The sequence below is a fragment of the Leptonychotes weddellii genome, chromosome 13, assembly GCF_054177405.1.
Source record: "Leptonychotes weddellii isolate Sample4059 chromosome 13, ASM5417740v2, whole genome shotgun sequence".
Taxonomy (NCBI): domain Eukaryota; kingdom Metazoa; phylum Chordata; class Mammalia; order Carnivora; family Phocidae; genus Leptonychotes; species Leptonychotes weddellii.
In genome coordinates, this window is record NC_138381.1 from 72,683,727 (window position 1) to 72,706,674 (window position 22,948).

Consider the following 22,948-nt stretch of genomic DNA (forward strand, 5'->3'; position numbering starts at 1 on the left):
AAAAAAAAATAGATTTGAAAAAGAACCAAATCAAACTCTTAGAGATAAAAAGTAGTGACTGAAATTGAGAACTGAGTGGCTGAGTTCAACAGCACATCATTCGGAGCTGAAGAGAGAATTAGTGAGCTGGAAGAGAGATCTGAAGAAATTATTTAGACTAGCCCAGAGAAAAAAGAAGGAAAATATGAAAGAGAAGTTCAGAGACATAGAAAATTACTGAGAAGGTCTAACATCCATTTAATTGGAGTCCTAGGAGGAAAGAATAGAAAAAATAAGGGAGAACGTGCGGGGCTCTCAGCGGGTCCGGCGCCATGTCCCGGAACCTGCGCACCGTGCTCATCTTCGGCAGCTTCATCTCCCTAATCGGAGCCGCCTTCTATCCTATCTACTTCCGGCCCCTAATGTGGCTGGAGGAGTACCAGAAGGAGCAAGCCATAAATCGAGCTGGTATCATTCAAGAAGATGTGCAGCCACCAGGGTTAAAAGTGTGGTGATCTCAGGACCCTTTACCACTCTTAAAATTTTTTGTGGACCCCGAAGTGGGTAATACCTGTAGGTACTATATTACAAATTAAGACAAAATTTTAAAATGTTTATTAATTTATCAATAACAAAGCCATACAGAGTAATATGACATATTTTTGTGTGAAAAATTTGTTTTCCAAGATAAAAAATAATTTGCAAATTTCAAAAAAAAAAAAGAAAGAAAGAAAAAATAAGGGAGAGGAAGTGATACAAAAATTGATGACTGGAATTTTCCAGAACTCAAGGAAGGACATGATTCTAGAAGTAGAATCAGCACAACCTGCAGTAAGCAGGATTAAAAAAAAAAAAAATCCTTACCTGCCTGTGTGGTGAAATTGTAGAACATCAAACTCATAGTCCTTAAAATTAAAGAGAAAAGATACACCATTGACAGAAGATCAGTGATCAGGCTGCAATGACTTCCCAACAGCTACAATGGAAGCTAGAAATCAGTGGATGATATCTTTCAAGTGTTGAGAGAAATGAAGCGGGTAGGGGAGGGAGGTTGAAATTGACTTGACTGATTCCAGACTGGGAGAACTGCCCCCTGCCGGGTGGGAGGCTCAGAGAAAGGAATGCCCAACATTTTTGTGAGGGGAGAGTGTGTTGAGACTAAATGATGGAGGGTTTTGTATATTAGAGTGAAGAATGAGATAGTACAGGGTGAAGGGCATTGCACTATACTGCTCACATTCAAATCCCAGCTCTACCACTTACTAGCTGTGGGAACATGGGCAAAGCTCTTCCTTCACTGTGCCTCATTTTCCTCATCTGGAAGTGTGGATAATTACAGTACCTACATCAGAAGGCTAACATGAGAAGTCCATGACTTAATACATATTTAATGTTAATTGAATTTTTAAGTTAACACAATGCCACTGTCTGGTAGGTACTTAATAAATGGGAGCACCTGTGCCTTCCAGGAATTGATAGCTGGATCAACCTGAGCCGTGTGGACCCAGATGCAGAGGTTCAGGGTGAGATCTGCTTGGATGTACAGATGCTGGAGGATGCACGGGGCCGTTGTCTTCATTGTCATGTGCTCCAGGCCAGGTATGGTCATGATGGGGGATGGTGTGGGGTTGGTCTGAGAATGAGCAAGAGTTTGCTGCATTCTCCCAGCTGTTTTGGCTTTTGAGACCACGTCACTCCTGGGGCACTTCTGGGCTCACAGCCAGGATCCCTTGTAGGCAAACAGTCCATGTTCACCAGGTTTGCAAGTTCCTGGGGTCAGAGCACAAGCAAAATCCTTGCTGGGTCCCCAGTGACCAGCAACCAAAGGTCAGACACTGAGAATGGCCAAAGTGTGGAGGTGTATTAATCAAATTGTAAGTGATAGATACCCAATTCATACTAGCTTAAGCAGATTGGCTTATATAAATGACATGCAGCTTCAGGCATGGCTGGATCCAGGTGCTCAAACAGTGACATCAGGAATCTGTAGACATAGACTTCTCGGTTATCTTTTGTGTTAGCTTCATTCTCAGGCGGTCTCTCTCCAGGTGTGGGCAAAGATGACCCCAGCAGTCCCAAGATGGCATCCTACCAACTTGGCAGGTCCAACTGAAAAAGAAATTTCCTTCATCATTTCCAACTAATGTCCTAGGACTGATTCTTATTGGCCCAGTCTGGGGCACATACCTATCTCTGAACCAATTACATGGACTCTGATGGGTCAGGCCTGAGTCCCACACCCACTCCTGGAGTGAAGAGAGGGATCAGCCTACCTAAGTTATGTGAGCTGGGAGTGTGAGACAGGGGCAGGTCCTGTCCCAAAGAAACAGGAGAAGGAAGTTGGATGCAGGATCAGCAAAACCCTACAGATTACCCTCCAGGGGCACCAGCTCGTGGGATATCCATCTTCCCTCCTGCCTATTTATTGCTATGTAATTCCCTCCTCTCTTCCTCAGCTCCCCCATCATTCTGCTTCCTTCAGTACTCCCATCCCTTTCCCCCTCTCATCTCCCATCTTGTCTTTCTGCCTTGTTTTCACACCTTACTCCCCCAACCCTCACTTTTAGACCAGTCCTCACTCAGGTTGGGGAGGTTCACTATTTCTGGTTTGCTGTGTGACCTGAAAGCCTTTTCTTGCCCTCTCTGTGCCTCTCCCACCGTCTCCAGATCTCTGTCTCCAGCTGGGACTCTCTGGAGTCTGGATGGAGTACCAGGGTTGCAGAGGACAGGCAAAAGGACTGCACATGGGACAGGAGGCTCCTCCTCTGCTTTGTGCCAGTGGCCTCCTCCCCAGCCACAAGGCTGTGCAGGATCCTTGCAAGCAGGAGAGGGACTGATTGCTGTCGCTTAGCAACTGGGCTGGCTCCTAGGAAACCAAAGAAGGCTTTGGATGCCAAACAGGGGTGGGAGAGAAGAAGCAAGAGGAAGCAAGCAGCCCCTGGTGGGGGGCTGTCACTGGGTTTGGGGGACCTCAGGAAGGAGGGGTTGGGGAAACTGACTGAGGTGAGACTTTTGGGTTGTCGTGGCAACCAGAGACAGGGGGTCCTTGCTTCAAGCCTTTTCTTGGATCCTAGGCAGGGTGTGGATATGAGCATTTGTTGAATGAATGAAGGAATGAATGAATGAACGAGCACTCCCATCTGGCCAGCTGCTAAGCTAAGCCTGTTATACACATCATCTCGTTCAAACCTCGGCCCTGTGAGGTTCGATCTGTTATTATTTCTATTTTCCAGATGAGGACACTGAGGCTCGGGGTGGTGAAGGGACTTCTCCCAGTATCACCCAGCCAATGAGTGGTGGAGCCAGGCTTTGAACCCTGGCATCTGGTCTCCTGCCCAGGGGCTCCAGGGAAACTGAGGCTCCCCTCCCACTCCCCACTGCATCTTCACCTCCTGGGCTTTGTGATTTAGGACTTGACCTTCTGGTGCCTCAGTTTCCTTATCTGGAATACAGGGGCATACTAGGGCCTCCTGATAGGGTAGCACTGGTCAACAGGAAGATACTGGGCTTGGATGGGCAGGGTGAGGGGTGCTCCTTGCTGCGTCCCTACAGTGGAGGCCAGAGGCATTTGAACGGTCTATCCTGAACCCCTTTTCCAAGGTCCAGCCTGGGTCTTGGTCATCAAGGGTCCTGCGTCCCTCACGCCTTTCCTCATCTTCCGCAGGGACCTGGCCCCCCGGGATATCACTGGCACATCTGACCCATTCGCACGAGTGTTCTGGGGCAGCCAGAGTTTGGAGACGTCAGTGAGTGGGGGCGTGGATCGGGGGAGGGGCGGGCATGGAGGCAGGGCCTCCTCAGCTCTGCCTCACTCCCCCTCTCCCCAGACCATCAAGAAGACCCGCTTCCCACACTGGGATGAGGTGCTGGAGCTGCGGGAGATGCCGGGTGCCCCAGCCCCACTGCGAGTGGAGCTCTGGGACTGGGACATGGTGGGCAAGAATGACTTCTTGGGCATGGTAAGCACCCCCTCCCCTGACACCCTCCACGGTTCCCCACTGCCTCCAAGAGGGAAGGAGAGGGGAGATGGGCTTGCATCCTGGGATCTGGAAGGATAGATGTGAAAGCTGTCTCAGCTGGCTCCTTGGCCAGGCCTGGGCAATGGGGTCCCATTGCCACATTGCACAGGCGAGGAGACAGAGGCTCTGCAAGGGGCAGGAACCTGCCCAAGGTGCCAGGCTGGGCCCAGATTCTCATTCTGGGGTGAGGGTACTCAGGACGACCATGTGCTAAGTGCTTCTCCAGCATAATCTCACTTTCGCACTCTTTATGGCCACCCTGTGAGGCTGGGATTGTTGTCTGCATTTTATAGTTGGGGAAACCAGGGTTCATTCAGAGAAGTTGAGTGGCTTTCTCAAGGCCATATGACCAACAAAGGGCAGAGCCAGAATCTGAGCTCAGGCTTCTCTGACTCCAGAATCTCAGCCCTTAACCCCTATTCCTGGAAGCACCGGGCTCAAGGTCTTTGTCTTGGAACCTCAGTTTGCACATCTGTAAAATGGGTGTGACTGCCCCTGCCTCTCAGTGGGAATGGATGCATAGTCAGGGCTGACAGTTTTTTTTAAAAGGATGCAAGATTAGAGCAAGTTATAGGGAGGCTTGGTTATGCACAGCCGGCCGGGCGGGCAGGCGGGGGTGTAAATGGGGTAGCCGCTTTGGAAAAGAGTCTGGCCCTTCCTCAAACGGTTAAAGACCATCACCACATGCCCTGGCAACTCCACTCCTGGGCACGCACCAAAGAGAAATGAAAACACATATCCACATAAAAACTTGTACATGAAGGTTCACAGCAGGCAGTTGTTCGTGACAGCCAAGAGCGGAAACAACCCAAATGTCCCTCTGCAGCTGAATGAATAAATACAACACGGTGTATCCTTACAATGGAATATTACTCAGCCATAAAAGAGAATGAAGTCTGGCACCTGCTACAACGTGGATGAATGTTGGAAACATGCCAAGGGAAAGAAGCCAGTCCCCACAGATTATATGATTTCATTTATATGAGATGTCTGGAGTAGGTGAACGTGTAAAGACAGAAAGTAGACCAGTGGTGGCCAGGAGCTGGGGGTGGGGGTGGGAGATGGGGAGTGACAGCTAATGAGCACAGGCGTTTGGGGGGCTGATAGAAAATGCTCTGAAATTAGTGGTGATGGTTGCACAACTCTGTGAGTAGACCAGAAGCCGTTGAATTACACACTTTAAATACGTGACTTGTACGGGATGCAAATTACATCTTTATAAAGTTATTTTAAAAGAGAGGGGCTGGGGCTCAGGGGCCTTCTGGACTCTCTTTAAGCTTCCAGACAGGTGCGATTTGTGTCCCCCAAAAGAGCTGAAAATGCCCTCAGTCCAGATATGTAGTCTCTGGCAGCTGTGTGACCTTGGACAAGTTGCTCCATCTCCCCAAGCCTCAGTTTCCCCAACTGTAAATGAAGCGTCCCCTGGAGGCCCTCGGCATCCTGGCAGGAGCTAGTACTTTGGGACTGGGAGAGGAGTGTGGCTGCTCTTGTCAATGGGGTTTGGTAGGGGAGGGGAGGTGACCCCTGGCAGGCTACGCCTCCCCTCCTTGGGTGGGCAGTCAGAGCTTTTCTTGGCCTGGGTGGGGCCTTGGGCTGGGCAAGTTCGGGTTCAGCTGAGGGTCTGCGTGTCCCCCTGCAGGTGGAGTTCCCCCCACAGGTCCTGCAGCAGAACGCACCCAGTGGCTGGTTCCGTCTCCTGCCCTTTCCCAGAGCCGAGGAGGATTCTGGGTAAATGTGGGTGCGGAGGGAGGTGGCCAGGCTGAACTCAGGTCGAGTGCCATCTTCAGCTTGCGGGCAGGTCCTGGTGGGTGCCCATGTCAGCCCACAAGCTGTCACCATGTCACTTCGTTCACTCATTGAATGTCTGTCTTACAATGTGCATTTACTTAAGTCCAAATGAGTTCACCTTGGACCCCATCCACCTGTTTGCACGTGAACGTATCAGCTCACACTAGTCAATGTGTGTTCAGAACCCCGGGTCTTTCCACACCTGTGCACACCTGTTCACATTGTCCGTTCTTGTATACACCTTATGCTGGCCACACTGTTTACATCGACTTTACCTGTCCATTCCCGTGTATCCCTCTCAACATCTGTTCACATATACCCACACCTGTCCACACTTCTCCACACTTGTCTGCATCGGACTACACTATCCACACCTGCCCCCATTGTCTGTTCACAGTGTACATATTTTTTTTTTACACTGGCCACGTCATTCCACACCAGCAGTATCTGTTGACTCTGTCTGCACTCATCTGTTCCTGTGTACCCCGTCAGTATCTGTTCACACCTGCCCACACTGCCCACGCCTGTTCACACCTGCTCACACCTGTCCCCATCTGCCTTGTTTTGCTAATACCCATGCTCCTTATCTGTGTTCACACCTGCCTCTCTTGGCCGTCCGCGCCTGCGCGTACGTACTTACTGCTCTCTCACCTGCGATCTGACCCCGGTCAGGGGGACCCTGGGCGCGCTGCGGCTGAAGGTGCGCCTCATCGAGGACCGCATCCTGCCCTCCCGGTATTACCAGCCGCTCACGGAGCTGCTCATGGAGTCTGTGCTGGGGCCGGCAGAGGTGGGTGCATCCATTCTACAGGGGATCTGGATGATGGCTCCCCGTGCTTCAGGGATCCCTCCCGGGGCTCTTGCTTTGGGGTCCCAGGACCCTGGGCCACCTCCCCTGTCGGCTGTCCTTGCCCAGGAGGATGCTGCTAGTCCCCTGGCTGTGCTGGAGGAGCTGACCTTGGGGGACTGCCGCCAGGACCTTGCCACCAAGCTGGTGAAGCTCTTTCTTGGCCAGGGCCGGGCTGGGCCCTTTCTGGACTATCTCACCCGGCGTGAGGTGACCCGGACCAGTGAGTTGCCTGCATGAGCCCCAGACATTATACCCCAGGGATGGGTCCACACAGGGTCTCTGAGGGAGAAACGGGGGGCTTCAGGCAGAGGTCAGGGGCTCCTATGTGTGTGGGGGCGGGGGGGTCCCTACACTGTGCACCAGCAGCCAACTGGGGATACAGTCTTGGATTCAGGTGCTGGCATTGCTCCTCTTGAGCTGTGTGACCTCAGGCCGCTCATTGAACCACTCTGGGCCCCTGGACTGTGAATGGAGTTGATGTTGCAGCTCTACCTGATTCCTGAGGCTGGAAGAATCATGACTCCCACCTTGGGTGGGTGGGGTGAGGTGGATCCGGCCTCCAAATCCCAGCAAACACTTCCCTCTGTCCTCCCAGCTGACCCCAACACCCTCTTCCGTTCTAACTCCCTGGCATCCAAGGCAATGGAACAGTTTATGAAGGTGAGCACGCAAAGGCCTGGTGGGGCCCAGCTGCAGCTTCCTCAAGGGGACTCCTTTTCTGTGCTTACTGGGAGCCCAGAGCTTGGCCAGCCTCGGCTGGTTCAGGGTAGCTGCGCGGGGCTCCTGGTGGCTGGTGCCTGGCCTCGCCCTGAGACGCCCCTCACTCCTGCCCTTGGGCATGCCTCAGCCTCGCTCTGAGCCTCTCCCTGCATGGTCCCCCCGCCCCCCGCTCGTGGGCACGCCCCCGCCTCCCCCTCAGCCCCGCCCCATGTGGTGCCCCCTGCCCTCAGCTCGTGGGCATGCCTTACCTGCACGAGGTCCTGAAGCCAGTGATTAACCGTGTCTTCGAGGAAAAGAAGTACATGGAGCTGGACCCGTGCAAGATGGACCTGGGCCGCACCAGGTGAGCAAGGCCTCAGGGGCGAACCCCAACCCCCTGGCAGCCCCCTTGTCTGCCCAGAGCCTTGCCAGCCTGGGTCTGTGCCAACGGCCATCCCTCCCTCCGGCTCCGTTGCTCAGGAGCTCCGCGTTGCCGCAGAAAGCCTCACTGGGAGCACCGCGATCCTCGGGCTGGGTAGTGTAGTGGTGACGGGCAGGACTCTGAAACTGAGCTCCTGGGTTCGAATCCCAACTCTGAGGCGGGCAAGACAGACCCTACAACCTGTGTGGGAATAAGAAAGAAGGGACAAGAACCTTGCAGGTAGAAAAGTGTTATTCCATCATCCACTCAACAAAACAATCGTCGAGAACCTATTGTTCAGACACCGGCTGAACACTGATCCTGAGCAGGGAGTAAGCGGACCCAAATCTGTCTTCCAGGGGGAGGGAGATAGCCAACTAAAGAAGGTCATTGAAGGCGCTCAGGGGAATGGAGAGAGAGAGAGAGCAGGGAAGGGTTGTGGGAGCAGAGCAGGGGCTTGCAGGATTTCATAGGGTGGTCAGAGGGACAGCCTCACAGAGAAGGGGACCTTTCAGCAGACACTTGGAGGAGATGAGGGAGGGAGGCATGCACAGATCCGGTGGAAGAGTATCCCAGGCCAGGGGAAAGAGCAAGTGCAAAGGCCCTGAGGTGGGAGCGTGTGTCCGGCATGTCCCTGCTGAAAACGCACCAGACCAGGGTCCGTGATGATGTGTGGTGGGAAAGGGATGGCCTCTTTGAGGAGGGGACATTTAAGCTAACTGTGGGTGCAGGAGTGTCTCAGGCGGAGGGAAGAGCATGCACAAGGCTCCGCGACAGGAGTGAGCTCCGCGTGTTTAAGCAGCAGAAAGAAGCCTGGCGGGAACGGGAGGAGGGGAGGTTATGGAGGGGGGATGGGAAGGTGGGTGCTCTCAGCTCAGTGGGGGCTGGGGGAGGGTTTTGAGCGGACAGAGGCTGCGCTCGGAGGCACAGCCACTCTGTTTCCCCAGGAGAATCTCCTTCAAGGGCGCACCCTCAGAGGAGCACGTGCGGGACGCCAGCCTGGGGCTGCTGACCGGCTACCTGGGGCCCATCGTGGAGGCCATCGTGGGCTCCGTGGGGCGCTGCCCGCCTGCCATGCGCCTCGCCTTCAAGCAGCTGCACCAGTGCGTGGAGGAGCGCTTCCCCCAGGCGGAGCACGAGGTGGGCCACGCGTTCCCATGGAGCCGATGGGGAAACTGAGGCTGGGGAGGGGCAGTGGCTTGTCCAGGGTCACATGGAGAGGCGGAGCAGGGTGGGGACAGAGCTGGGCTGCTCATGCTAAAGTACTGTGTGTCCTGTCGGAAGTGGGATCAGTATTCCTGGCAGGGTCTGGGATCCAGGGGTGGTGGTAATAGTAGTAAGAGCAGCTAACGCGATATATAGCCCTTGCCGGGGGTCAGACCGCCTTGAACGTATTCCTCGCCTTATCTAGTCTTCGTATCCACCCAATGGGGTGGGTACCAGTATTCTTCCATTTCCCAGAGGAAGAAGCAGAGGCCCAGAGAGATTGAGTCACATGGTCCTGGGGTAGGCACCTGTCTAGGCAGTCTGGCTTCTGGATCGGTGCTCAAAACCACCAAATATAGAGTCTGGCACAAAGTAAGTGTTCTTAAATGCAGCTCTTAGAGAAAGAGAGCGAGGGAGCGCAAGAATGAGCGAGCACACTTGTACACAGTAGGTGCTCAGTAGCAGGCGCCCGAAATAGCCTAAAAGCAAATCCCCGCATGTGGCAGTGCTTTGTCACTATTGACATAAAAGTTGAGACCCCCGGCGCTGCCTCCGGCAGGTGAGGCGAATGAAGGCAGCAGTCCGGTGTGGGGCAGTAGGGAGTGGTAGGGACTGTGGCAAAGGGAGCTCCCACGGCTTGTCTTAAGGGGGCAGCTCCAGACAATCAGTCATTGCCATGTAGGAATGCGGACCCAGTACTGCCAGATCGTGAGAGTTTATTTTCTAAAGCCGACATTCTGGATTTTATGTGAGGTCTCCTATTTTTTTAAATGTTGGCATTGATTCACGTAACAACAACAACACAACACTTTGAGCCAGTTGTTATGTGTTTGCAGCTGGACTCGCCCGTGCATTACCCATTGGAGCCCCCCTGGTTTAATGGTCAGCATCCCTTCCGGGTGGCCGTGGTTTTTTTTATTATTATTTTAATTTTTAATTTTTTTATTATTTATTTTTTTTTTAAAAGATTTTATTTATTTATTTGAGAGAGAGAGAACGAGAGACAGAGAGCAGGAGAGGGAGGAGGGTCAGAGGGAGGAGAAGCAGACTCCCCGCCGAGCAGGGAGCCCGATGCGGGACTCGATCCCGGGACTCCAGGATCATGACCTGAGCCGAAGGCAGACGCTTAACTATCTGAGCCACCCAGGCGCCCCTTATTTTATTTTTTTAAAGATTTTTATTTATTTATTTGACAGAGAGAGAGAGACAACAAGAGAGGGAACACAAGCAGGGGGAGTGGGAGAGGGAGAAGCAGGCTTCCCACGGAGCAGGGAGCCCGATGTGGGACTTGATCCCAGGACCCCGGGATCATGACCCAAGCCGAAGGCAGACGCTTAACAACTGAGCCACCCAGGCGCCCCTGTTTTTTTTTTTTTTAAAGCATTTTTTTTTTTAAAGATTTTATTTATTTGAGAGAGAAAGAGAGAGAGAAAGCACGAGAGAGGGGAGGGTCAGAGCCAGAAGCAGACGCCCCACTAAGCAGGGAGTCTGATGCGGGACTTGATCCAGGGACTCCGGGATCATGACCCGAGCCGAAGGCAGACACTTAACCGACTGAGCCACCCAGGCGCCCCCAGGTGGCCGTTTTTGTCCTACCTTACAAATGACATCACATCAGGCTCTTAGGTAGTGCTGACGTAATAGAAACATGGCTGGGGGGTCACTTTGCAGAAAAATCTAAGACCTGCTAAATGTTGGAGATGTAACAGCTCAGTCCCTAGAGCTTGAGTTAAGAGCCCTTGATTACGCCACACCTCTCCCCACGTTCTCTTTACCGGTGGGGAAACTGAGGCCCAGAGAGGTAAAGAGCCTTGGCCAAGCGTTGTGGACTCAAAGCGAGGCCTCTGGTCTCCCAGCATGGGCCTCTCCCTTCTCCCCTCGGCCCCCCACTGAGGAGTGAGTTCTGGGCCTCCAAACTGGGACGTTGCTTGATTTATGCCCCATTTTGCCAGGATCTCGCCTGGGCTGCAGGTGCTAAGTGGGACACAGCTGTGGCTGGGAGGTGGGAAGGGAAGCGGGGAGGCCAGCTCCCTAGACAGCCTGGCCCTTGTGGGGGACCCAGTGTGACACCCGAGTGCCCTGCAGTTCTCAGCTCCCACGGTGGGCAGAGGCCGTGGGCAGGGAGCAGGGACCTTCTCAGGCCCGCGAGGGTGGATGGGGTCATGGAAACCCAGGGGAACTCCTTTCTCTGCCGCTCTGACACCTGTTCCTCCTGCTTAAGAAAGGAAGTCGAAGAGATGATGTCAAAGGCTAAAATTACCCTGGAAGATGGCAGGTGCGGGGGGTGGGGGGGTGGGGGGGAGGGGTGGTGGCCTTGGGGGCAACTCAGGTTCCAGATGAGGGCAGGTGGGGGCAGAGACCCTCCTCCTGGGCGGTGTTGGGTACCCTCTGTCGGCAGGGCTCCCTGTCAGCGCACACGTGCCGTAGGAAGTTGGCACGGACCCAGGGAGGGTATTGTCTCAAGTGTGAATACAACCCCTAAATAAATACTGGAGCACATTCTCAGGCTAAATATAGCCGGGCAAGTGTGCAAGGTGGGCGGGGAGTGATTCGGGGAGAGCCAGGTGCACCCAGGGTAAAGGCACACCCTCTCTCTGAGTTGTCTCTGCTGGCGCTGGGGGCACCAGCCTTACCTGTAGATGGGCCAGGGCCGGGACTCACACAGGGGGGCACCGCACTTTACAGTTTGTAGGAGGCAGAGGCTTGGGCTGGGGGGGTGCCCATAGGACAGCCTCAGGAGCCAGCCGGCCTGGGTTCACTCCGGAGCCTGTGTCCTCATCCAGAAAACAGGGACAATAGTACCTACTCCATGGGACGGTTAGCGGTTCGGATTAGTTCCTGATGCTCAGCAAGCATTGCACGGTAGCGAGGGTCGAATGCAGGAGGGTGTGAGGAAGAGCTGAGAGCTCTAATCCTGCTTGGGTTCAAATCTTGGCTCTGCCATTTACAGCTGTGTGGTCTTGGGCAGGTGACCTCTCTTTGGGCTTCAGTGGCCTTCTCTGTAAAATGCAGAGAGAATCCCTCCTCCCAGGGTGAGTATTAACTAAACAAATGTATGGAGAGGTATCTGGCATGGTGCTATCAATATAATAAATCATAGATTAGGAGATTGAATTCTGCCTTCTCTACCCATCAGCTGTGTGACCTTGGGCAAGTCACTTGGCATCTCTGAATTTCTGCTTCCTCATCTGTAAAAGGGGAATAATGATGCTGCTTCCTTTATAGGCCTGTGCCCTTAGCACGGTGATTGGCACAAAGCAGATTCTGAGGATGTTGGGCTAAAGCTGGTCCTGCAGGATTGGTATTGTTACTCTATTTTCCAGGTGGAGAAACTGAGGTCCAGAGAGAAAAAACCATCTTGGCAGACCAGTGTGGTCTCCTAGCCCATCTCCGGTCCCACTTCCCCTTGCACCACCAATCTATAGTCTTTGCCGCCTCAGTTTCCCCATTTGGGAAGTGGGTCCTTGGGGGCTCATCCCACCTGCTGCTTCTCTTGGCAGGATGTGAAGTACCTGGCCATAAGTGGCTTTCTCTTCCTGCGATTCTTTGCACCTGCCATCCTCACCCCGAAGCTGTTTGACCTCCGGGACCAGCATGCAGATCCCCAGACCAGCCGCTCACTGCTACTGCTTGCCAAGGTGCCGAAAGTGGAGTCTCACATCCTGGGTGTTCTTAGCCTGGGAAAAGCATAGGAACAGAGCTGGAAGGCCAAACTGACAGAAGACCCAAACGACACCCAGAGAAATCTGCCTGAAACACCCATTAGCCTTCCATCTGGACTGTGAAGGCATTCATTCATATGTTCTCTAATTTCGTCTCTTGAAACGAAAACCCTACCCTTCCAGGAGGAAAGTGGGAAGTGGGCTAGTAGTCATTTACACCTTAGTGTGAATTAGACCATCCTTTGCAAAGTGGCCATATTTTGAGGTTCTGATGGGCTTCAAAGTATGCATGATAGGATCAGGCAGTCCTGGGTAGGGGAATTGGGCTCCGGAGGGAACAGAATAAGGGCACTGGGGGTGCATATCTCTCCATAGGGAGGGGTAGATATTGCTCAAAGCAGGTGCTATGAGTCTTCCCCTTTCATTGAGCACTGATTTGAGAGTTAGGACTCAGGGGCTCTGTTCTGGGTCCACAGACAGCCCTTCCCCTGCAGTGACCTTGGCCCTGGCATCCCTTGCTTCTTTGCTCCAGGCTGTGCAGAGCATCGGAAACCTGGGCCAGCAGCTGGGCCAGGGCAAGGAGCTATGGATGGCCCCCCTCCACCCCTTCCTGCAGCAGAGTATCTCACGTGTGAGACACTTCCTGGACCAGCTGGTGGATGTGGATGAGGAGGAGGGTGAGTCCCTGTGTTCCTGCCACATCTGGCTTGTCACTCTGTGGACCCTCGGGACCTGCCCTTCCCGCGCCCGCCCCCCCCCCCAGCATTGAGACTATGGACCTGTGTGGGTCAGCTAGTCAGTCTACTAACATTTCCTGGCCCCTCCTGTGCTAGGTCCCAGATATGAACAGAGCTCAGGCCCTGTCCTCCAGGCTATTCCAGCCATTGTGGAGATGTGTGTGGGTGCTGTCGCATGGTGTGCATGCAATCAAAAAATATCAAGTGCTTGCTAGACAGTGTTCCAGGTGCTGGGGAAACAGCAGTGGACAAGACAGAAGAAATTCCTGCTCTAGTGGAAGTTTTATTCTAGCAGGGACCACAGGCTATAAACAAGACGAGTTAGCAAATAATATAGTATGTTTGGGAGTGATCGTGTAGGGAGAAAAAATAATGGAGGGAAGAGAATGTTGGGGTAGGGGTGGCAGGTTGAATTTTTAGGCCCGAAATGACCTCACTAGGGTGCTATTAGAGCAAAGACCTGAAGGAGGACAGAGAGCAAGCCATGAAGATCCCGGGGAAGAGTATTCCAGGCTGGGAATAGCATGTGCAAAGGCCCTGAGGTGGGGAATGGGGAGCCACAGGGAGGAGCCAATGTAGAAGAGTGAATGAGGGGGCACAAAGGAGAGGTGGGGTCCAGATTGTGTGGGGGCTTCATAGGCAGCTGGGCTTTGATGGGGAGTGAAATGGAGCCTGGGACTGCTTTAAGCAGAAGAGTTGGGGCTAAGTCTGTATTACACTGTAGGGCTCAGGGCATGAGAGAGTTGGGTCCAAGTCACATAGGAGGAACCTGTTGGAATGGGGAGCCCTGGTTATGGCATGGCAGGGTCCCTGTGGCATTGGGGAGGGACCCCCCGGGGGGGCTAGATCCCAGGTCCTCCCTGGACTGACTTCCTGAGGCAGCCCCCCCGCGCCCCACCCCCACGCCCGCTGGCTGCCTGCACCACTGTCTACAGAGCTTCAGGAGAGGGATGCTGGACGCCTGCTTTGTGCTCCCCACCCCACCTTCAATGATCCACTCCCTAATGGAGGGAGTGGAGCCCGCAGCCGTCCTGTCGTTCACCCTCCTGCCTCTAGGGGGGGCAGAGAGTCATGCTCATCCACAGAGGCCCTGGGCACACCGGCAGGGCAGGTTGAGCCTGCATATGAGGGGTTCACTGTCCCCTCTCTCCCCATTTCCCAGAGGCTGGGGGCCCAGCCAGGGCCCTGGTGGCCCCCTCAGTGATTGTTCGTGAAGGTTACCTGCTGAAGCGCAAGGAGGAGCCCGCCAGCCTGGCCACACGCTTTGCCTTCAAGAAGCGTTACTTCTGGCTCAGCGGGGAGACTCTCTCCTACTCCAAAAGTCCTGAGTGGCAGGTGGGCCTCCCGCCCACAGCAGGGGTGGGGTGGGGTAGGGGGTTCCAGCAGTGGCCTCCCTCATTGAGCTGCCTCTCTGTAAGCCGGGGAAAACTGAGGCCCAGGACGGGGCAAGGACTCAACAAGTCCAAAGTCTCAGGCCAGGCTCTGCTCCCACTTTTGGGCCAGTGTGGGCACAGGACAGACACAGGCATCCAGCCCCCCGCCCCACACCATCAGACGTCCTTCAGAATGTGCACTTGTGGTGGTCCGGACCCCCCCCCCGCCCCCCGGTGTGGACACAAACAGGACACACACAATGCTTAGCCGCCCTCCGATGCTCCCACGCAGGCCAATGCCCACGCGCTATCCTACCACGTAAAATTAGATCTGTTCGCTCAGATGTCCCTGCCTGGAGGGCACACATACCAGGCATTTATTCACTCGGTCATTCATCAAACATTTATTGAGTGCTTACTGTATACCATGCAGTGTTCTACGCACTGGACATACAGCAGTAAACAAGACATAAAATCCCTGTTCTTACGGGGTTGCCACTGAAATCCAGCGGCAACTCAGGCACCTGCTGGTGTGTACGCATTTCTGTGCCTGCACGTCCGTGAATGATAGCTAACACTGGACAGGGTGTGCTTGCTCATTATTCCCACTTTGTCAGCAGAGCATAGATTCTAGAGTTCCAGTCCCTGGTTTCCAACCCTGGCTCCACTAGCTGAGTGACCTCGGGAGGGTCAAGGATCCTCCCGTGCCTCAGTTTCCTTCTCGGCACATAGACCCGGCCTCAGAAATTGGTGTAAAGTGATAAATGCGGAGTGCTAGAAAGCACTTCCCATCTGCCATGTCAGGGGTTGCTGTGCTGATGGATGACAGTGATGGACACTGGTGCCCAGGGGAGTCCGCGCTTCTTTCGAGGGTGATGGGGCAGGTCTGGGGGACTCAGTGCTCGAGACAGGGGTCATGCACCCAGATTACAGACACACCCTCAGGGAACATCCCCTGAGGCACGCCTCCAAAGGAAAGCTGCCCCTGGGCCCCACCACCCCGGGCCCCAGCCTGCCCTGCAGCCCACTCTGCAGCGACAGGCCTGTCTCCCAGATGCGTTCCTCCATCCCGGTGTCGCGCATCCGCGCCGTGGAGCGCGTGGACGAGGGCGCCTTCCAGCTGCCGCACGTGATGCAGGTGGTAACGCAGGACCCCGCCAGCGTGCTGCACACCACTTACCTCCAGTGCAAGGTGAGGCATGGCAAGGATGGGGCGGAGAGCGTCCCTTAGGTTCCCACCCCTGACTGTCCCCCCGCACCCCCGGGCTCCCTGCAGAATGTGAACGAGCTCAACCAGTGGCTGTCGGCTCTGCGCAAGGCCAGTGCCCCCAACCCGGACAAGCTGGCCGCCTGCCACCCCGGTGCCTTCCGCAGCTCGCGCTGGACCTGCTGCCTCCAGGCTGAGCGCTCAGGTGAGGGGGCAGGGTGGGCCCAGGTTCCGTCCTCCCCACCTGTCGATCAGCAGTTGTCCCACCTTCGTCTGGCTGCTGTGCAACCTGGGGCAAGTTACTTAACCTCTGTATGCCTCAGTCTCCTGAAGCGGGAAATGGGGTTGATGACAGTACCTGCCTCCTGAGGTTGTTGGGAGGATTGAGTGAGTTGATATACACAAAGCCCTTAGAACACTGCTGAGCACATAGTGCTCATTACATGTGAGGTATTATTTTTTAAGCACCTACTATGTGCCAAGCATCTAGTGGTACACAGACATCAGGTTTGCTCTGGAGGAAGACAAGTGAATAGCCAGTCAATTGTAATACAGTCTTCTAAGTACTAAAATGAGGCTTTTGAGACTCCAGAGCATGCCTCTGACCCAGCCCCAGAGTAGGAGATCAAGGAGGGCTTCCTGGAGGAGGTGCTGTTTAGATGTGACCTGAGAAGAGGAGGCGTTAAGCAACGAAGTTGGAGACAGGGATGGGGTAAGGAAGTGTCGTAGGCAGAGCAAAGAGCACGGGCAAAGGCCTGGAGGTGGCACAGGGAGGGCTGAAGGATTGAAAAGGGTCTGCGTGGCTGGAGGCTGGACTGTGGGAGGAGGCTAGAGGGAGGTGAGGCTACCGTTCTGCTGGGCGGGACTGGAGGCAGTGGGGCTTGATGGAAGTAGTAGGTTGGAAGAGGGATTTTAGAGGCAGAAGGGTCGGGGCTTGGGGGCCATCTGCCGTGGGGACTTTTGGAAGGGGCAATGGGAAGCAGTCCTGATGGCGCTGTGTCCCCCTCAGCTGCTGGTTGCAGCCGCACACACTCGGCCGTCACCCTGGGGGACTGGAGCGACCCGCTGGATCCCGACGCTGAGATCCAGATGGTGTATCGGCGGCTGCTCCTGGGGCGGGACCAGCTCAGGTGGGTGCCCCTGCCCAGCCCACTTCCCCCGCGATGACCAGCCAGGTCACCTGCCCAGCATGGCCTCCCATGTTCATTTATTCATTCTTTCCGTCCGCTTCAGCTGAGCTTCCCGGTGCACAGTGTGCAGGCTCAAGCGGGGGACTGGGAGGCGTCCTCAGGCAGGCCCCAATGCAGAAGTGGGTCTTGGATCTTTTAATATCCGGGTCCCTTGAGACATGGGTACAGACCTTGGATGCGTTCCTTTTCCTTCCTGGTGGGCTTCACCCCTATTCAGTGACCGATTTTTTCCAACTCCTTCTAGAGTGGGTTCTGAAGCTGGCCTGCCTGGCTTCGAATTCTGGGCTAGCCACTTACTGGCTATGTGATCTCAGGCACATTGCTTACCCTCTCTGTACCTCCGTTTCCTCATCGGAAAAATAGGGATAATAACGGTACCTTCCTCATGGGGTTGTCCTGAGTGGTCAAATGAGCTAATACAGGTGAGGCATTTTGTAGATGCCTGGTCACAGCTTTCAATACACGGTAACAGTTATTATGCTGTGCAACCTTAGGCAAGTTACATTACCTCTCTGTGTCTGGACTGTATAACGGATCCAACAGAAAGTACCTACCTTGGATACATTTTCTGTGATACTTAAATGAGTTAATACATGTGAAGGGTTTATAATAGTGTCTGGCACTCTTAAGTATTTGATGTGATGGTGGTGGTGATGGTGACTAGTGGGAGCCAGTCACGTCTCCTGCAACCAGCAGAGAATCTCTGGGGTGGAGACCAAGATTGGGAATCAGGGACCAACCTGTCTTTCTCCCTTTCAACTTCCAGGATGAAATTCCAGGAGGATCCCAACACAGATTCAAGCCCAGAGGCAGATGCAGAGAAGAGTTCCGGGGCCACGGAAGGTAAGGGGCTAAGGAGGTCCCCTTTCTTCGCCGTCTCTGTCCCCTGCCATAACTTGCCGAGCCCACTCCTATGTCCTTCCCCACAACTCTCCCCTTCGCAGTTCACCAGCAGGTGTGGTGAGTGGCGGGACGGAGTGTGTGGGCCCTCAGGGCATAGGGCCAGCCTGCAGCCTGAGAAAGCCGTGGGGTCTGGGTTATGGCAGCCCGCCCTGGCCTGGCTGATCCCCCGCGGCTCCTTGTCTCCCTCACAGGGGCCTGCCCCAATGCCCTGGCCCGGCAGAGAGAGGCAGCCGCCCGCCTGCTGGAGGTGCTCGAAGATCTGGACAGAGCCCATGAAGAGTTCCAGCAGCGGGAGCAGCAGAAGGCAGCCCTGGGCCCCCTTGGGCACTGAGGAGATGCCAGAGCCAGCCTGGAAGGAGGTGGAAGGAGCCAGCGGGCCCTTCTCAGTGCATCCCGGCCCCTTGAGGCTGTCCTATACCTCGTTGATGCTGTAGGGTGGAGGCTTCTGGAGATCTCCTAGTCTCTGTGCCCTAAGTCCAGAACCCCGGGCATGGAAGCCCTCTGGCGGGGGGCTGGCCTTTGTACTGAAAGAATCTCAGTCTCTGGGCTGAGGCAGATGGGAGTGGATGGGATAAGGAGTCCGACTCATTCGGCTCAGCAGAAGGTCTCTGCTAAACCAGACTGGCCTCTGCCCACACCGACCAAGCCAGCCTGGTCCTGAGCTGCTGGATACAGCTGTACGTGAATCCCCGATACCCATGTGGCCTTGTTGCCCCAGACAGGCACTAAAGAGGCTCAGCCATTCCTGTTTTCATGTCTGCCAATCCGTGTAACCTTACTGATCCTCCTGAACCCTGCCTTGGCTGAGAGTCCTAACCACAAGCTTCCAGAATCAGGTTCCCTCGGGAATAACGGAGGCTTGGACCCCAGTGTGCCAGACTCAGATCCTTGGATCCTGGGAGACCTTGGGCTAGGTTCTGATCCCCTCTTTGAGCCTCAGTTCATGCTGTATAAAATAAGGAGGGAGTGTCTAGATGTGTGGTTGTCAAACTGGGTTCCACGGGGCTGGCTTGGGAGCCAGGGAGGGGTTTCTTAGACTGTGGTCCAAAACTCACCCCCTAGGTTGTCTGCTAGAAATTCAGATTGTTGGACCCCACCCAGATTTACTAAATCAGAATCTGAGGGAGTGTGGGCACAGGGATCAGGATTTTTAACAAGATCCCCCGGTGATATGGTCGAACACAGGATTTGATGATCATGGGGCTGGGCAATTATGTATAGTAAGGTTTGAAGTGAGATTTTGTTTGAGAATGAACCATAGAGGGTAAAATATTTGGGAACACCCAACTGGCAGAACTGGAAGGGCCTCCAAGGACTCATTTCTGGTTTCGTGTGACTAGAGTGTGGGACAAAAACCAAAGCATATCTGGAGATAAGGGGGACCCGGAAAGATGCGGCGCTATCCCAAGTGTGGCCAGCAGGGCTCGCCTGGAGCCACAGCATCCGCCACAGCCACCCAGCATCCTGGGATGCTGCCGAGCTGATGGGAAGCTTGTTGCAGATCCTGGGATCTGTCCCTAGACAGAACCGGGCCCTCCTGCCTTAGGGCAGGGGCTGGGGCTCGAGGAGCCAGTCACGGTGTATCCCAGCTCCTCCATGTTTTCCCGTTGGCTCTCAGCTCCCAGCCCAAGTCCCTCATTCCCAGTACTGTACCGGGCAGCAGCTGTGTGCATTGTCTTGTGCCGTGCTTGAGAACAGCACCTTCAGCCCTGCCCTCTTGGGGACTAGGGTTGGGAGGGTCTGCCTCTGTCACCTTCACACTCCCTGCGTACCCCAAGACAAGAGAATTATGGGGACCCTCAATCTCCTGCTGCCCAAGGCTGAGAGGGGCAATGGTCCTGGGGTCATCATTTTGTTGTAAGCTCCCCGATGGGGTGGGCCAGAGTCCCCCAGGAACAGAGCCACCCACCCCCCCACCCCTCTTGGCAGGAAAAGACTGAGTGAGGAGGAGAAAGACCATTTATTTCTCCACCCACAGTGGGACTGGTAGGTTTTCAAAAGAGCAATTGCTTGCGTCCCTTTAAATCTTGGCTGACTTCCACCGTGGCAGCCAATCAACAGAGGCGGAGCTGGTGAGTTGCCTGGGCAACAGGCCCCTGGTTGGCCAAGACCATCAGCCACCCCACTGCCCACTCCCAAGGAAAGGGAAATGGACTCTTTGCTGTCCGGTGTGCTTTTTAGACCTGCTGGCCTAAGCTAGGCCTCCTCGTCTTGCTCCCGAAGCCAGAAGCTTCAGCCTTTGGATCTTGATGTTTGGGAGTGATTTGGTGGAGAGGATGGGGTGGGGAGGAAAGGAGAACAGTGCTTTATCTGGGACAGACATAAGGCCTGGGGATGGGAGGGGAGAAGAAGGACGTCAGAGTCCCAGAAGGATGAAGAGACACAAGCACAAAATAAGATCCCGCTGGTCCCCCTCTCTCTGGCCTGCCCCTTTGCTAACCTGCTGACTAATCTGGGGCTTCTACCCCATGGGCCCACAACTGCCCATCAGGGGGTGGCAGAGATGGGTGACAGAGATGGGGGGGAGGCTAAGCTTCCCAAGGGCCCTTTTCCCCTCAGAGCCCCAGCAGGGCCCCAGGTGTTTGACCTGAATCCCATCTGCAGACAAGCTGTACGGATATGATAGAGACACAGATGGGAATCCATATGGGGTATCACAGGGGTCTTCTGTCTCTTCCCCCCCAGTCTGGGGTTAAGTAGAGGCACGTGGGTGTGCGTGCATGTGTTCAACAGGACACGTGTATTTGCATGAGGGGGTGGGGCTCTGTCTTTTTGGTAGGGAGGTTGCTGTGGTTCCTGGTACTCTCTCTGCCACCCTCTCGGGAAGCTACAAGTCGGAGCCGGCTGGCCTGCCATCCTCCCAGCATATTCCAACTACCTCCAGCCACATCTCCAGAAAGCTTCTGGCTCCTTCTGCAGGCTCCTCCCCAGCCCTGAACCTGGGCCACCAGGACACACCTGGCGGAGGGAGGCAAGTGCCGGACCAGGGGGCCAAGCAGGAGGGAAGGTGGGCAGCCTCCGGCCTCAGGCCTTGGCTGCAGCCTCGGACACACCCTGGGCTGTGAGCTCGGCCAGCACGTTGTCTAGGTAGCTAGCGTCCGGGTAGCCGTGGCCTGTGAGGTTGGACCCAAACTCGGTCTTGTGGTGGATCTCATTCCACACCACAGTGTCCGACTCTCCCGTGGTGTTGGACGTGCCGATGGTGAAGATGAGTCTCCGCTCCCAGGCGGTGATGAGCAGCCTCAGCACCTGGCGGGTAGGCACCAGGACAGGCGCGGGGGTGAGGGGAGGGCCCGGGCAGCCCCGCCCTGTGGCTGGAGCCCCCTCCTCCCCCAGCCCAGCCTCCCTCCCTCCCTGGCCACACTGTGGCTCCTTTAGTGCCTTCTAAGCCTGCAACATTACCAGTGGCCGCCCAGCATGGCCACTTCCCTAGATGGACTCCCAGTAAGAGCTCTTTCCAGGTTATCTGCCTGTTTCATCTGGGTCTCAAATTGAAGGCCCTCAGCTGTGTCTGGTTTACTAAATAGCCATTTTGTGACTTCTTTGGCAATGTTCAAACACCTGGAGATTTTACATGAAAATCAGGAGATCCGGCTTCTCTTGAAAAACAGGAAGTGAAGCCGACAATCCGGAGTGTGGTGGTGAAGAGCTTGGACTGCTTGGGTTGAAATCTAGGCTCTCCCACTTACTAGCTGTGTGACCTTGGGAAAGTCACTTGCCCTGTCTGAGGCTTCTGTAAAATGGGGTCAAGACCTTGACCTCACCAAGCTGGAAATGAGATGGGGGGTGTGAAGCATCTGTCAGGGCTGGACTTGCACTAGGAGGTAGTGGTCGATGCTGGTGCAGGGAGGAAACAGGGATTGGGGGTGAGGGGGACCCTGGCCAGCTCCCCCACCTCTGCACCCTCAGGGCACCCACCTTCCGGCCCTTCTCATTGTTGGGCAGATAGCAGTGGCGCGGGAAGCCTCTGGCGGTGAACTTCTTGCCTGGGTTGGGGTGCTCGGGGCCCTGTGGGGAGGGGAGCAGGTGCTTGAACCATGGACGGGTGTGGGGGGGCCTCTGCAGGGTTCAGAGGAGTTGAGGCCAGAGGGACGGGAAGGGGGGGGCGCTCACCTGGATGCCTGTGGGGATGTCGTAGACAATGCGGATGGTCTGAGTGTCAGCGAAGCCCGGCAGCGAGTGGGGGATGAGGTGGAACTCCATCTTCCCGGGCGGCTGAGTGCCCGTCTTCTCTCCATAGATGGCCTTGCAGGTGGGGCACTGCAGGCTGCCATCCTGGGGCGGGGGGAGGCTGGCGGTGAGGCCCCCAGGTATCCCGGCCCCGCCCCTCCGCCTGCGCCCCACCCACTGGCTCCACCCACTGGCCCGCGCGGCCCACCTTGTTGCCATTGGAGTACATGGCCACGAGGCACAGCAGGTGGTACATGTGGCCGCAGCGGCCCAGGCGGCCCACAAGCTCGGGCCGCACGCCCTTGTGCCGAAGCACGCCCTCGTAACCGGATGCTGTGACCAGGCGCTCCATGCAGATGGTGCAGTCCTGCGGGCGGGGGCACAGAAGGGACACTGAGGACTGGCCAGGGCAGGACACCCTCAGGTCAGCGCTGCCCCTGGGAGCCCCCAAGGGTGGCAGATTGCCCCAGCCTCCGGTACCCATTTGGCAAAGGGAGAGGACACTCCCATATACTGAATGCAGATACATGGCAGAGGAAGGCAGGGCTCCCTGGCACCCCCCTCCAGAGGGATTAAAGGCTTAACTATAGAAAGCAAAACTTAAACATGGGGTGGAAAATACGGGTGAAAATAAGATACGAAAACTGTCACTCATCAGGAGACTGAGAAACGTGATTCTATTAAACCTGTTTATCAGAAGACATTGCATAAAAGAGAAAAGGCGTTGGGGCGCCTGGGTGGCTC

The 22,948-nt window shown here is 55.2% G+C and overlaps 2 protein-coding genes across 5 annotated transcripts in view; one reads left to right on the plus strand and one right to left on the minus strand.

Annotated features, from left to right (window-relative positions):
* The window catches only part of RASAL1 (RAS protein activator like 1), a 28,652-nt gene extending 9,645 nt beyond the window's left edge, over nucleotides 1–19,007 (plus strand). For 2 of the 4 annotated variants that reach the window (XM_031034818.2, XM_031034821.2), the window contains 16 exons: nucleotides 1,449–1,578; nucleotides 3,644–3,725; nucleotides 3,807–3,938; nucleotides 5,638–5,726; nucleotides 6,459–6,856; nucleotides 7,232–7,296; nucleotides 7,587–7,699; nucleotides 8,704–8,896; nucleotides 12,463–12,600; nucleotides 13,157–13,301; nucleotides 14,524–14,696; nucleotides 15,789–15,926; nucleotides 16,011–16,146; nucleotides 16,951–17,071; nucleotides 17,898–17,974; nucleotides 18,226–19,007. In XM_031034818.2, the coding sequence (XP_030890678.1) occupies nucleotides 1,449–1,578; nucleotides 3,644–3,725; nucleotides 3,807–3,938; nucleotides 5,638–5,726; nucleotides 6,459–6,856; nucleotides 7,232–7,296; nucleotides 7,587–7,699; nucleotides 8,704–8,896; nucleotides 12,463–12,600; nucleotides 13,157–13,301; nucleotides 14,524–14,696; nucleotides 15,789–15,926; nucleotides 16,011–16,146; nucleotides 16,951–17,071; nucleotides 17,898–17,974; nucleotides 18,226–18,365 (2,270 nt within the window). In that variant the 3' untranslated portion in view covers nucleotides 18,366–19,007. Of the gene's footprint in view, nucleotides 1–1,448; nucleotides 1,579–3,643; nucleotides 3,726–3,806; nucleotides 3,939–5,637; nucleotides 5,727–6,458; nucleotides 6,857–7,231; nucleotides 7,297–7,586; nucleotides 7,700–8,703; nucleotides 8,897–12,462; nucleotides 12,601–13,156; nucleotides 13,302–14,523; nucleotides 14,697–15,538; nucleotides 15,687–15,788; nucleotides 15,927–16,010; nucleotides 16,147–16,950; nucleotides 17,072–17,897; nucleotides 17,975–18,225 lie in introns of those variants that run through there. The other 2 variants (XM_031034820.2, XM_081802172.1) reach the window with 2 other exon arrangements.
* A 968-nt stretch (nucleotides 19,008–19,975) lies between these two features.
* The window catches only part of DTX1 (deltex E3 ubiquitin ligase 1), a 35,768-nt gene continuing 32,795 nt past the window's right edge, over nucleotides 19,976–22,948 (minus strand). Inside the window, exons 7-10 of the mRNA XM_081802173.1 lie at nucleotides 22,413–22,571; nucleotides 22,148–22,309; nucleotides 21,953–22,042; nucleotides 19,976–21,283 (exon numbers count right to left, since the gene is read on the minus strand). Of these exons, the coding sequence (XP_081658299.1) occupies nucleotides 21,059–21,283; nucleotides 21,953–22,042; nucleotides 22,148–22,309; nucleotides 22,413–22,571 (636 nt within the window). The 3' untranslated portion in view covers nucleotides 19,976–21,058. The remainder of the gene's footprint in view (nucleotides 21,284–21,952; nucleotides 22,043–22,147; nucleotides 22,310–22,412; nucleotides 22,572–22,948) is intronic.